Here is a 14,652-nt window from a genome sequence, read left to right on the forward strand (position 1 = left end):
CAGCCACATGATATCCACATGCGTAACTGATCATGTCTATGTATGTTCTAGCCGTAGAAAGTTCCATGATTGTTATGCAGCAGCAGCATAGCAGATCTAGTCCACAAATACCAAAATACAATTAATGTGTCATACCCAAAAAGAAAATGCTAAATATTTCCAAGCGTTGTCATGACTGAAGTGCAGGCATTAAGCTCTACATACTGTAGGTTCTTTGAACTTGTCATCTGTTAGCCAATCGGCTCACTCACATGTGATATGTTGAGCCAATCGGCTTGCATGGTGTTAGCTGATCGGTCCTTAAACATTTAAATGGATAGCCAATCAATCAACTTGTGTACTCTCTCTTTGTATATTTTTTAAATGGCTCAGTTTTGCAGACAAGCTGGTTTCACAGCAGACCACTGCGAGAGCTTTTCCCTGAAACCCTCCTCCCCTCCAGCTCCACTGGTCTAGATCTGCTACATGGGGACTGTATGCATATCTAATTGTGCAGCAGCATGTCCTACATTCTCGATGCAGCATGTCTTGTGTTTTGTCTAAACACAGCAGCAGCAGCAGCAGCACGTCTACTTGCTTAACTCTGTATGTTCTATTTGCTTAACTGTGTATGTTCTAGCAGTTGCAAGTCTTTCATCTTGCTCTGCAGCACCAGCATAGCAAATCTAGTCCGCCAAGACCAAAATCCTAGTAATATGTCATACCCACATTAGCATGTTAAATCTTTCAGAGAGTTGTCATGACTAAATTTCAGTGGTTGCAAAAGTGTGTGTGTGTGTGTGTGTGTGTGTGTGTGTGTGTGTTTGATACTCAATATTGGAGGAACTGCAAATGTAAAAGTTTAAGAATCTACCATTGAAAAAACAAAAATGACAATTCTTACATTTCTATTAATCCCTTTAAAGAGCTTTACATGGTCCACAGCTATGGAAATATTCCTGTACATATATTATATTTAGTACATGGTCCTAAATTCCTTCTGAACAGTGTGCAGGTCTAATCCGCAGCTACCAGAAACACTTGGTTGAGGTTATTGCTGCCAAAGGAGCATCGACCAGTTATTATATCCAAGGGTTCACTTATTTTTCCACAGTAAATACGTAAAGACCACTAATACATTTTGTGTCATTTTACCTCCAGCAGTTCGTCTCCATTGCAGATTTTTCCAGAACGTCCAACAGGACCCTCCGGAAGCACAGAGCACAGGAAGTGATGACCGGCACACACATCTAGACTGATCCCTAAACCACTGTTCTCACTGAACTTCTCCACCTGAACGACCTGCACACACAAACATAACTTAAAATCGTCATAAATGTCAGAATCCTCTTAAAAACCCATCACAAACCGAATTTTCTAATGAGGGATTTTTCTCCTCCCTTTTTAAAAATGATAATAATAAGCTTTTTTATTTTGCTATCATGACATAACCACAGAGAATTTCCACGGGTCAAATATAGTCATCTCAATGGGAATGTGCGCAATCATGGACTTCTGGTGGCAAAGAATTTCCTAGGCAAATATTGGTGGATATTTTTCGACAGGTGAATTCGCTGTGTCGACCAATAGGAAAATGAATGGTATAGTAGTAAGATTGGTATTGTTTAGAGCCTCTTGTCCAATGAACAGCAATCTTGTGTCTCCCATAGACTCCAATTGAAAAGCAGCAATGGGCCTTTATAGGCTGAGTATCCATAGAATCTATGCATAGAGAAGGACGGATCGATCCTATGCAAATAATGACTTCAATACCAAAAACGAAGCAAGGCATCTCACATGGACTTTAAAGATCTTTAAAAACTTTGCTTGCTTTCATGGGATCACTATAAAGTGTTGTTTTACTCCTGCTCTTGAATATAAATGTGTTACTCACAATGACCTCGCTGCACATGCTGACGTCCTTCTGCCACTTCTGCAGGAGTTTGAGTTCCTCCTCAGAGCTCAGCTTCATTCCTACAAAACCCAGGAGAGAAATTACAACATTACCTGCTGAGATCATCTAAGATCATCTCTGCCTGTTTATTCTTTACGAGATAAAATGATAAACTTGTGTGTCTCTCTCTCACCGTCTCGCCTTTCTGGAGTTCTGATGGGTGGAACTGTGACAGGCGGGGGTTTGGAGGTTTCAGCTGGACTGAGATACGACCTCTCGTCTAAAAACACACATCCAGCAGAAAACACAAGGGCGTCAAACTGTGACCCTGTCTCTCGCTCAGTGACTCTGCTGGTTTAAACTCTCTTTATATAACAACAGGCTTCTGGGGAATATGATGAAAGGATGAGTCGAGATTTTGGCTGTGACTCTAAATATGGTGCAGAGGATCTACCAAACTAGCATTTAAAGACCCTATGAAATCCAACTTGTGTTTTGTGGGTTTTAGAACATGTTTGTTAGCTTTGAGGTCATCTTTATGCTACTGTACTCCTAAAAGTTGGAATTTGTGAAAGAATAACCTTTTGAGATATGCATTTCAAATTTAAAGTCTGTCTCTTCTGGGACAAAAATGGACCTGAGATATTGATGACCTGATAATCTTGCACACAAGTATAACTAATATTTTAGTTGAGTAAAAGGCTTTCTAGAATGATCATTTCCAACCCTCTAATAAAGTGCAACATTCCCGTTCCAAAAGTAATAAATCCACACATAAAGTGTTCATTAACGATAACGTATAAACCTGTTTCTGTAGAAGACACAAATGTATTGTTTTTACAATTGTAATCAGTGACTATAAGGATATAGTTAGTGTTGCTAAGAAACAGATTACAAGTAATCTGTATAATGTAATCAGGTAACAAAAATACTTCTAATTACACTACATTGCCATTTAAAATGTGCATAATCAGATTAGTTACTTTTTATGGATTACATGATTACATTTTTTAATCATACTACTGTAAAATGGAAGGAGTGTTAATTGGTGTTAATACATATAAAATGAACGATTAGATTTATCAAAACCCAAAACTGAATCCAAAAGTAATCAGATTAGCTAAATGGTATAATATAAAAGATCACATTACGGATTACAATTAGTATAATTTGTAAACTGTATCTAATTACATTTCAGAAATACCGTAGTCTACCAACACTGGTAGTAGTTTGATATTGTACCGTCATTTTTTCTTTGATTATGTCATTCGCAGTGCTTCATGGGATGAGTATGTTTTGTCTTTTAATTGATTTTAAATACTTTTTTGAATTAATTCAAAGATTGTAATGTAGTAATTAATCTCAGAGATGGTTAGTTTGGTTCATGATTTAGATATCTGTACTGAAATAAATAGGAAAAATTCTTCTCGAAACAAGATGAGAAAACAAACAATCTGCCAACAACTAGCAATAGCGAGTAGCAAAAAAAGTGATTTAAATTAAAGGATATTTCCTATTTTTTTTTAAACGACTAGTCATTTGATATGTAAGAGGTCTTTACAGGCGCACTAACTTTTGTCTTTGTGTCATCTTGGATTTACACTGACACCTAGTGGCCTGGAGGCAGCATCATTTAAAATCAATAGTTTTCAGTTTCAGATGGCATTGTAGAAATTTACTTTTCATAGTCAGCCACAATTACTTTAATCAATGAGTTAAGTGTTAAATAACAGGATGGTTACTGAGATTTAAGGAATATTCTGGGTTCAATGCAAATAAAGCTCAATCTACAGCATTAGAGGCACTTACAATGGAAGTGAAACATTTTTAAATGTTAAAACACACACTGTTTCAAAATAATAGCCACAAGACATAAACAATATGCGTGTTAACATCATTTTAGTGTTACAAAATCGCTAAATAACCTTTTCTGTGTTAAGTTATAGGCAATTTTACAACTTTGTTACCATGACAACGTAATGTCAACAAACCCTAAAATGACTGTAAAAATGACAATTTTTCAGACATTTTACAGAAGAATTAATATAAGTGCTTTTATAAAATGTTAAGCTTCACATTTCTGTTTAAACCCTCCAAAAATTGTCCCCATTCTCTTCCATTGTAAGTGCCTCACTGAAACCAGATTTTTGCTTTTTTTAAATAAGAGACGAGTCGAAGTAAATTTTTGTGGTAATCAACATTATGCCACAAATGCTGTCGATTAAGCTTAATTTGTATTGAACCGGAATATTCCTTTAAGTGAGTAGTTTTCAGCTGGTCATGTGATTCTAAAATGGCCGCCCCCATGTGTGGACTCTCTCTCCATGTAGAATACAACAGCTTTTATAAGTCTTCATTTTAAAGTGAGTGCTCAAGATTTCCTACATAATTACAATTATGTCTTTAGGTGTTAAGCTTTTCAAATGAGGAAAACATTACTGAGTCAAATGGACATGAGTGATGCATGTGAACAGCTTCATTGTAACACTCTTATTTAGAAATGGTAACAGATTGATTATTGTGCATGTAACAACAGTTACCGTGTTTGCCATTTGCGCGTTCCATTGTTGAGTTTCTGGATGCACTAGGGGCAGGTCTAATCTCCATGGTGACTGGTATGATTGGCGGGCATGTGTCCTCCGGTTTAAAGCCGCGTCGGACCAGTTTTAGGTGTACAGTCTGACCCGTGTGTCTCAGAACTTCAACTGCCTGCTGGTTAGTATAGTCCTGGATATTCATACCGTCTACCTGCACACACACACACACACACACACACACACACACACACACACACACACACACACTGCAATTAAGCCCTGAATACTTATCTCATAGTATATTTTACAGGCCTGACCAGCTAACGCACATGCACGTTCTAGAGGACACAAACTCTATTAAAAAGGCATAACAGCCGCCATTTTGAGCATTACGTTTTGTCACATTCGTATCATTCTTTTGTGGGTTAGAGTACTTGACTACAAAATGATTCGTTTTAGATATCATTCCTGATAGATGGATGGATGGGCAGATAGATACTCGTACCGTATATACTGTATATAATATATATATATACTGTAAACATAAACATATATTCACTCATACACTCACACAAAAAACTGTAAAGTTTAAAAGAAAATCTTCACTTTTGAGCATGAAAAACCTTTTTGTTGAAAAGCAGTTTAATTCTTTGTGAAATAACTTACAGCTATGATCTGGTCACCGACATGGATTCGCCCATCTTGCTCCACAGCACTGTCCATCGAAATGCTCTTCACGAATATGCCAGAGGGCTCTACAAGAGGAAATTGCATGCAGCAAAGGTGAAACGCTGCTGACATGAAGCAGGGTAGAATGAGAATCAGCTTTCATGTTGAAATCTGCCCACAGTAAGATAGAGAAGCAGTAAAGATGAAACTCACAGCTGTCAGGGACAGCAACAGGTGTGAATATTTGAAATAAAGTATAAATAAAGTCCTATTACATGCAGGATTTACATTGCCAACTCTAAAAGCACATTTTTCTAGAGTAGTTTCCTTTTCGGGAAACAAGCCAAAACATTATTTTATTATATACCGATTTTGTCATGATTTTGTAACTTGGTAGGGTGTTGTTAGGTAGTTGCTATTGCACTGCTATTCTGTTTTTAAGGTGTTCTGCTTTTTATGTGTTGTTATGCAGTTGATAGGGTAGCTAAATGGTTGCTAGGAGGCTGCTCACAAGTCCAAGCCTAAGAGCCATCATCTATGATATTCTGGTCTGTAGATATGACTCATGACCCTTCTTTAAAGTAAATCTACATCATATTTTCACTCATTTTATCATCCTCCAGGCAAAAAATCATCTGATTACTTAGAAAAGCAACAGCCAGTGTTGGGTAGATTACTTCAGAAATGTAATCTAATTACAAATGACAAGACTAAACTTTTTTCAAATTACACTTTATAGTCAATCTAATTACTTTTAGATTACTTTTGGACATGTAATCATGCAATCCATAAAAAAGTAACTGTAATCTGATTACACACATTTTAAAATGTAATTTTATACAACTACATAATGCAGATTACATGTAATCTGTTATTATCCAACACTTCCAGCAGTACATCTCTCCTATAAATCTGTATAATTCGATACGACTTTCATATGCGTTGATCAAAGGGGGGAGGGGACGAGTTACACGTCCACGGTAAATAATTAAAGTACTTATAAACTAACAATTAAATTCTTCTGCATACTTTGTTCAGAGATTGAAAGAAGGTTGAATCAGTTGAGAAATGGTATACTGTTTTGGACACTGCTTATTATGGAATGATTTTTCCGGACATTATTCAAAAGGAATTGCAAATTGTATTTGCAATTGCGTTTTCAATTTGTGGACGCATAAAATGTGACATAATCCAAACGCGATTGCAAATCGCGCATTACCGTTGCATTTTACGTTTAAGCGAGCGCACAGTGACTGCCAGATTTCAAATGGAAAAGCAAAGTCCGTTTGCAACTGTGTTTCCCATATCTTACGAGTTTTGGCCCTGTCATATTTAAATAGCAATTTCAATTACCACGCCTGCTTTTTCACTTTCTCAGCGTCGCGTATGTAGCCAGCCAAAACTCAAATAGAATACTAATTCCCTTAGTATTTCCATTTCCGATGCCTTACACAGAAACCTGTCAATCAGGGTCAAGGGTGGGATTATGCTATGGGGCGTGTTTGTCTTGGGAAGAGACCACTCACAGTCGACGGTCAAGATCAAATAAACCGGCGTCTGTTCAGGGCATCGCCTCTTTATTTATTTTGTATTTATTTTGTATTTATTTTAATGTTTATTTGACAGGGACAAATGCATAGAACATTGCTTTATAAAGAATACAAAGTAGATGCCACGCATACATGTTTCTAGCCATGACTAATTTGCAACCCCTGTCCCTGGTTAGGCTTATAAATTTAAAACAAAAATTACAGAGTATTGAGTTTAAGATTTATAATTAATAAAATACATACAACAAATACATCCCATATATGAAATAAGATATGGGCTTAAGTAGATGTGGAAGTCACTATATATCAAAGTCTAGACACATTTAACAATACAAGAACACAAAAGTGTGCATATGTCTGTGCGTGCTCACATATGCAACATTATGTTTGTATGCATTGTGTTATGTCCTGTACAGTCAGTGTTCACAAAGTTGTTTCAGTTTCAGCCATTGCTTTAAATGTGTATTAAAAACCTTGAAGTCTGTCAATGTTTTAATTTCAGATGCATTCCACAAATGTATGCCTCTTACTGAAAATGATGTCTGACCAAATGTTGTTCTACGTTTTATGGCTATAGTTTCCACTTATTGTGCCTCTAGTTCTTATTCCGCTCTTTTGTTTATGTACTAGTTGACAGAATATTTCTGGTGCAACGTTGTTCACACACTTAAAAATTAGTTTTAAAAAGAAAAATTTACAAAACTGTCAAAACTCAAGATATTATGCTTCCTTAGAATGATGCAGTGATGCCATCTTACAGATTTCTGGTCCATTACTTTTAATGCTTGTTTATATAATGACTCTTGACCGTCGACTGTGAGTGACGTCACTTCCCAAGACAAACACGCCCCATAGCATAATCCCACCCTTGACCCTGATTGACAGGTTTCTGTGTAAGGCATCGGAAATGGAAATACTAAGGGAATTAGTATTCCATTTGAGTTTTGGCTGGCTACATACGCGACGCTGAGAAAGTGAAAAAGCAGACGTGGTAAATGAAATTGCTATTTAAATATGACAGGGCCAAAACTCGTAAGATATGGGAAACACAGTTGCAAACGGACTTTGCTTTTCCATTTGAAATTTGGCAGTCACTGTGCGTTCGCTTAAACGAAAATGCAAACGGTAATGCGCGATTTGCAATTGCGTTTGGATTATGTCACATTTTATGCGTCCACAAATTGAAAACGCAATTGCAAATACAATTTGCAATTCCTTTTGAATAATGTCCGGAAAATCATTCCATAGCTTATGCTGCTGGGGCCAGAAATATAAGATCTACAGACAACATGTTAAACTAACCAATCTGATAAATTACTACATGCTTTATTCATGAATAGAATCCACATGCGATCAAAAAAGAAGCTGTTTTAAGCACTCAATGTTGATTAAAGTAATATGTATATGCATTAGATCATGTGCAATTTGTCATGTTTACACTCTGCATTCATGGCGCTAAAGCTAATGCTAACATGCTATACATGGCCATAATATACACAGATTGACCTCTGTTATTGGAATGGAATCCACACAAAATCTTGAAAAATTTATATACATAAAGAAAGATATTCATACTGCAAAGATTAGTGTAAACTCATATACGTGTGTCACGCTTTGAGTAGATACACTTGATTTAAAAATCGAGAGTTCACTGCAAATTTGTGGCAAATTCACCACTGATAATTTTCACATGCAAATGAGCTTTGCGGCATCACTAGCGGTGATGAGCTGCAAAATTCTGGCAAACATTTGCATGTGAAAATGCAAATTACAGGCTGCATGAGTGAAGCTGCATATACAACAGAGTGAATAGGAACTTAATGGGCACTTAAGAGTTTTTAAACAGATTTGGTTTCTTCTGTCAGACTAATCCGAAAAAAATCACATTACAAGGTCTGGGAAATTGTCTAAGAGGACAATAATACAGATAGGTAACTTTGCACCAGCTCGGCAACTCTGCACTACAGTGTGTTCATGTTGTTATCTGTGATCTCAATTGAAGAATTGAAACCAATGGCAGTAATAAGGTGTTAACAGCAGTTCTCTTACGAGAGGTTCTCTCGTATTGCGTAAGCTAGCTTACGCTATGGGAAAGATTCATCTTTTCTGAGATATTGAAGCCAAAAAATTATCCTTAATTTTTGTATCCATTGTCAACGCAGTGCGGCAGCTACAGACCTTGAGCGGGCTATCTAGCGAGCTCATAGGTTGCTCTGCGGCAACTGCTGCAGCCTATAGACAAGCTTGGGTGAACTCGCATCCAATGAGAGGCGTCCGCACGCTCACTGCATCAAAGCCCGCCAAAATGGGCGTGACTAGAGTGCATATAAGCATAGTTCAGTAGGCTGGAACCCTGATTTTCATCTCTTCAGCGAAGCTCTTCGCATCACTGAACTGGAAGCCGCGTCGCCGTTCGAGGGGCATCAAGCAAGCGTGGACAGCGCTCGAAGAAGCCGGCCGTCTTCGCCACCTTCAGCCGTCCTGCGAGCTACGCCATCCGGCGACGTATCCTTTTAAAAGCAAGCTAGTTCTTAAGAACTTCACAAAAGAGTACTGGCGTCTTTTTAAGATGCCTCGCTCCACTTGCGCCTCATGCCGCGCTCCTCTCAGCACCGGAGACCGCCACATCATCTGCGCTCTCTGCCTGGGACTGGGGCATGCAGAGCTTCGCCCTCGCCCGGCGGATGTGATCTCTGCGAGGAGCTGCCGATGTCGACCCTGCGGGCTCGACTTCGAGCGCTCAGGACCGAAGCCGCCGCGCCGCCTTCCGTTCAGCAGCGCCAGAAAAAGCGCCCGCTCTCAAAGGCTGCGGAAACAATGGTAGAAGCGATTGCCTCGCCGGAGCCCATCCCTCGAGCATCGCCTTCACCCTCCCGCCCACCGGGACGCGCAGTTGCCGCCGGCGGCTGCTCTGCTGCCATCTCCGGACGAAGCGCGAGGATAAGGGCTGTTCCATCATGGCTACGGACAGCGAGTGGTCAGGCTCACGCGCCTCCTCCTCGGCCCAGGAATCCAGCAGGACCAGCGCCCGGTCGAAGGGAACTAACACGCCTCCTCACACAGGCCGTCGACGCCTCGAGCTCAGTGGTCACGCCCTTGAGCAGGCACCCAACAGACTTGCGGCTGCTTTCTACAGAGCCGCCGCTGCTGCTTCCGCTACCGGGCGCTCCTTCCTGCGGAACTCCACGCCGAGCTTTCCAAATCATGGAGCAGCGCCTTTCTCGACCAGGGTCGATCCACGTCTCCACCTCTCTTGCTCGGTGGGCAGCGCCACTGAGAAGAGCTACGCTTCCATCCCTCCGGTCGAGGATCGCGGTAGCAGCACACCTTTGTCCGCCCTCCGCGAGATGGCGGTCTAAACCAGTGCTCCCGTCTAAGGCCTGCAGAACAACTTCCGCCTGTGTTGGCGCGCCTATTCCGCCGCCCGGCCAAGCTGCATCTGCTCTGCACTCTATGGCCGTCCTACAGATCCTCCAAGCGGACCTTCTGCGGGAGTGGGATGAGGAAAGTAGGCATCCAGAGGCGGTTGCAGACATACGAGTGCTACTGGACCTCGCCCTCCAGCTACCAAAGCTGCAGCCCAAGCTATAGGGAAGTGCATGGCGGCTGACTGTGACCGAGAGACATCTGTGGTTAATGCTAGTCGACATGGGAGAAGCAGAAGCTCTCGTTCCTCAACGCACCGCTCTCTCCATCCGGTCTCTTCGGCTCCGCGGTGAGTGGTATCATTGACCGGTTTTCAGAGGTCCAAAAGCCACACAAGCCATGAATCTCTTTCTGCCTGAGCGCTAGCTCCTCTGCAGGCGCTCACGTGATCAGCCTCCTGCACGAGCCTCTTCACAGCGCCCAGCTCAACAATCTCCAGACTTCTCAGCGTCGACAGGGCGGCCGCCCTCGATCGCGCTCAGACAGCCGCCGCGAGACCGCCGCCCCAGCGGGCCTCGATTTAAGGTAGCGCTGAAACCAGAGCAACCGAAGTCTTCCTAACTTTGTTGAACAAGCGGCGGCTCAGTCCGCCCGCGGCGGACCACCGTCAAAGCTTTGCCCCTGTCAGTCCCCTTCTCTCAGGCTACTACAGTGGTGAATTTAGCAGCCAACAAGCCGGTGACACTGCCCGCTTGCCTGCACTCAAGCGCCGTTTTCACGGCGACCCAAATAAATCTTGTAAAGAGCAAACATGTCTTATGTGTAGAAAATGTGCCCACAACCCAGTGTTAGCCCCTACACACAAGCATAACACATCCGTGCCCCTATCAGAGCACGCTCTCATAAAGCGATTCACGAACAGCTCGGCGTCAGAGTCAATGAAGAGCCCACAAATGCATCGTGCGCCCATTCTCTGGCAGCTCTGTCACACGACCAGCCCTATGTGTAGAAAATGTGACCACAATCCAGTGTTCACTTCTGCACACAAGCACTGCATGTCTCGTGTCCCCACCAGAGCACGCTCACATAAAGCGGTTCTGAACTGCTCGGCGCTAGAGTCAATAAATCGCCCACGAATACGTCGCGGCGCCCATTCTCTGCCGGCTCTGTTACACGGCCAGCAAACATTCCTCTGTGTGTAAGTCCCGTGCCCATGACTATGCTTAGCATCACGTAACAGATGTGACTCTTTCCCCATTCATTCCAATCGGAAGTAACACTCACAAAACAGCCTGTTCATGCTGTCTGCGAGCAATCATGCATGAACACACTAAGCAGCGCTCACACATTTTGTTCAGGCTCTGTGTGCGGCAATCAGAGCGAATTGGCCATTCACCCTCTAGCGTTACAGCTTCAAAGCGTGGGAAGCTATTCAGGGATATCCAAGTGGGTGTTAAGCACAATACAACAGGGCTATTTGCTACAGTTCGATCGCCGCCCTCCTCGCTTCAGAGCGCGGCTCGAAACCACTGTGAACACGGAAGCAGCGTGCATGCTTCGTTCAGAAATAACAAGCCTTCTGTGCAAATGGGCCATAGAGAAAGTGCCACCCTCTCTGAGCGAGTCGGGGCTTTACAGCCGTTATTTTCTTGTTCCCAAGAAAGACGGCGGCCTCAGACCCATATTAGATCTCAGGGTTTTGAACAAGGTGCTTGCAAAAGACCGTTCAAAATGCTTACAATCAGGAAACTCCTCGCGCATGTGCCAGAGGGACTGGTTTATTTCTCTCGATCTGAAAGATGCATACTTTCAGATTCAGATAAATCCCGTCACAGGCCATTCTTGAGATTACGCCGACGGCCAGGTTTATCAATACACCGTCCTCCCGTTCGGCCTGTCCTTAGCACCCTGTACTTTCACGAAGTGCATGGATGCTGGCGCTCGCACCCCTGTGGAGTCAGGGTTTGCGAATTTTGAACTATTTGGACGACTGGCTGATTATGGCACAGTCACATATGGAGCTTCTGTCTCACAGAGTCAGTTCTCCTCAGCCATCTGAACAGTTTGGGTCTTGCAGTCAATTGGACTAAGAGCTCACTACAGCCCAGTCAGACAATTTCCTTCCTTGGAATAGAACTAGACTCCGTGGCAATGGCGGCTCGCTTATCTACACAGCGGCGCCGTGTTCAGCGACTAGCCGCATCTTTTCAGATGAACAGCCTCACGCCTCTGAAGAAATTCCAGAGAGTGCTAGGTTACATGGCCTCAGCCGCAGCAGTACTTCAGCTGGGTTTACTGCACATCGCCGCTTCAGCATTGGCTAAACACCAGCGTCTCGCCGGGCTTGGGCCACAGGCCGCCAGCCCATCAAGGTGACTCAGACCTGTATATCAGCTCTGCAGCCCTGGACAGTGGCGAATGGTATCAGCGGGGAGTGACAATGGGAGCTGTATCTCGCCGAAAAGTCATCTCGACAGGCAGCGTCCAACACGGGTTGGGGCGCGGTCTGCGAGGGCTCTCGGTTTTGGCCTATGGTCAGTTCAGGAAAAGCTCCTTCACATAAATTGTCTGGAAATGATAGCGGTCGATGCGCGCTGCGTGCGCTTTCTCCCGGTCATTCAGGGTCACCACGTCCTGGTCCGTTCGGACAACAGATCTGTGGTATCCTACCTAAACCGTCAGGGCGGTATCAGATCCAGGAACCTCTTCCATCTGGCCAAACGCATACTGAGTTGGTCCCAGTGCCACCTGCGCTCGCTGAGGCGGCGCTGCGTGCCAGGCCACCTGAGCGGCGGCCGGACAGACTGTCCAGAGACAATATTCCCCCAGGGGAATGGTCCTGCACGCTCAAACAGTCCAGGCGTTATGGCACCTATTCGGCAGAGCAGAGATAGACCTCTTTGCGTCCAAAGAGAACTCTCACTGCCCAATATTTTTCTCAGCGAGGGCCGCTGGCCCAGGACTGGCCCAGGCGCCCGCTTACGCCTTCCCTCCCGTCTCGCTATTGCCACAGGTAATGCAGAGGATCAGGAAGCAGCGTCACTCGGTGCTCCTCATAGCCCCACATTGGGAGAATCAGACATGGTTCCCGGAGCTTACGCAGCTGTCACTGACAGCGCCGTGGCCCATCCCAGTGAGAGCAGATCTCCTCTCTCAAGCTCGCGGCACAATCTGGCATCCCCACCCAGAGCTGGGTGCTGCATGCGTGGGTGATCAGCGACTACCCGTCGCTCTGCCAGAAGGAGTAATAAACACCATCATACACGCTAGAGCCCCTTCCATGAGAAGACTCTATGCGTCAAAATGGTCTGTGTTCTCAAAATGGTGCACCGACAGAGACCTGGACCCACGGACATGTGGGGTGTCAGTACGCTGCTCAGTATTCCTACAAGAGCTGCTGGATAAGGGCAGATCCCTATCCACGCTCAAAGTGTATGTGGCGGCCATTGCGCGTTCAGCTGAACCCCTGCACGGCCAGTCATGGGGTAAAAGCGAGCTGGTCATCCGGCTTCCTCAGGGAGCTAGAAGGATGAACCCCGCGCCCCCATCGGTTCCTATCTGGGATCTTTCTATAGTTCTCGAAACTATGAAAGCCCCCCCTTTCGAACCACTTCAATCCGTGGATTTGAAATACCTTTCACTCAAAACCGTTTTTCTGACTGCCCTGTCATCAGTCAAATGTGTGGGAGACCTTCCGCGCTGTCTGTCAGCGCTGCGTGTCTTGAGTTTGGACCAAGTGACTCCAAGGTCATTTTAAAGCCTAGACACGGCTATGTTCCCAAGGTGATCGGTACTCCTTTCAGAGCACAGGTCATTTCCCTATCGGCGCTGCCAGCACCCGATAGCGAACGCGACGCCAATCTCCTTTGCCCGGTCAGAGCACTGAGATTGTATACTGCGCGCTCCGCCGCTTTCAGACGCTCTGAGCAGCTTTTTGTTTCGTTCGGAGGGTGCACCAAAGGTCTCGCCGCCTCAAAACAGACACTATCTAGATGGATAGTGGACGCTATTGCTGCTACATACGCGTCAAAAGACCTGCCATGCCCGTTGGGCATTAGGGCTCACTCCACTAGAGGCATGGCATCCTCGTGGGCATGGTCCAGCGGGATTTCCATTCACGACATATGTGTGGCAGCGGGATGGACTTCCCCCTCCACCTTTGTCAGATTTTACAATATGGAAGTGCCCGCTCTGCAGGCAAAACTACTAGCGGTTTAATACGCTACAGCTCCCCTGGTGAGCTGCACTGATGGGTCACATTCCACACAGACCGGCACCGCCGCTCTGTCGTTCCCTTCCCACTATGTGCTTATGTATTACACAATCAATGACCCGCATTCTTGCCGGCCAAATATTATTTCCCCACTCATAAGGGCTCCCCGGGTCCCCCTTAATTCCCTGGGGCTCATACAGTGGATGCTTGGCGCGACGGCGTTGACAATGGGTTCCCGTGAGCGTAAGCTAGCTTACACAATACGAGAGAACCTCTCGTAAGAGAACGTATCGGTTACCTAACGTAACCTCGGTTCTCTCTAGATGAGGGAACGAGTATTGCGTAGCCGGCCGTGCTTCGCGCCACGAGCGACTTTTCGCTTCAGTCAATGAAAACCAGGGTTCCAGCCTACGAACTATGCTTATATGCACTCTAGTCACGCCC

General features: G+C 44.3%; 1 protein-coding gene across 1 annotated transcript in view; it reads right to left on the reverse strand.

Moving 5' to 3' along the window:
- The window catches only part of LOC127658715 (multiple PDZ domain protein), a 125,903-nt gene that overhangs the window by 58,206 nt on the left and 53,045 nt on the right, over window positions 1–14,652 (reverse strand). Inside the window, exons 10-14 of the mRNA XM_052148164.1 lie at window positions 5,077–5,165; window positions 4,414–4,621; window positions 2,067–2,153; window positions 1,874–1,953; window positions 1,135–1,281 (exon numbers count right to left, since the gene is read on the reverse strand). Coding sequence (XP_052004124.1) covers window positions 1,135–1,281; window positions 1,874–1,953; window positions 2,067–2,153; window positions 4,414–4,621; window positions 5,077–5,165 — 611 coding nt within the window. The remainder of the gene's footprint in view (window positions 1–1,134; window positions 1,282–1,873; window positions 1,954–2,066; window positions 2,154–4,413; window positions 4,622–5,076; window positions 5,166–14,652) is intronic.

This window comes from Xyrauchen texanus, chromosome 2, assembly GCF_025860055.1.
Source record: "Xyrauchen texanus isolate HMW12.3.18 chromosome 2, RBS_HiC_50CHRs, whole genome shotgun sequence".
NCBI classification, from domain to species: domain Eukaryota; kingdom Metazoa; phylum Chordata; class Actinopteri; order Cypriniformes; family Catostomidae; genus Xyrauchen; species Xyrauchen texanus.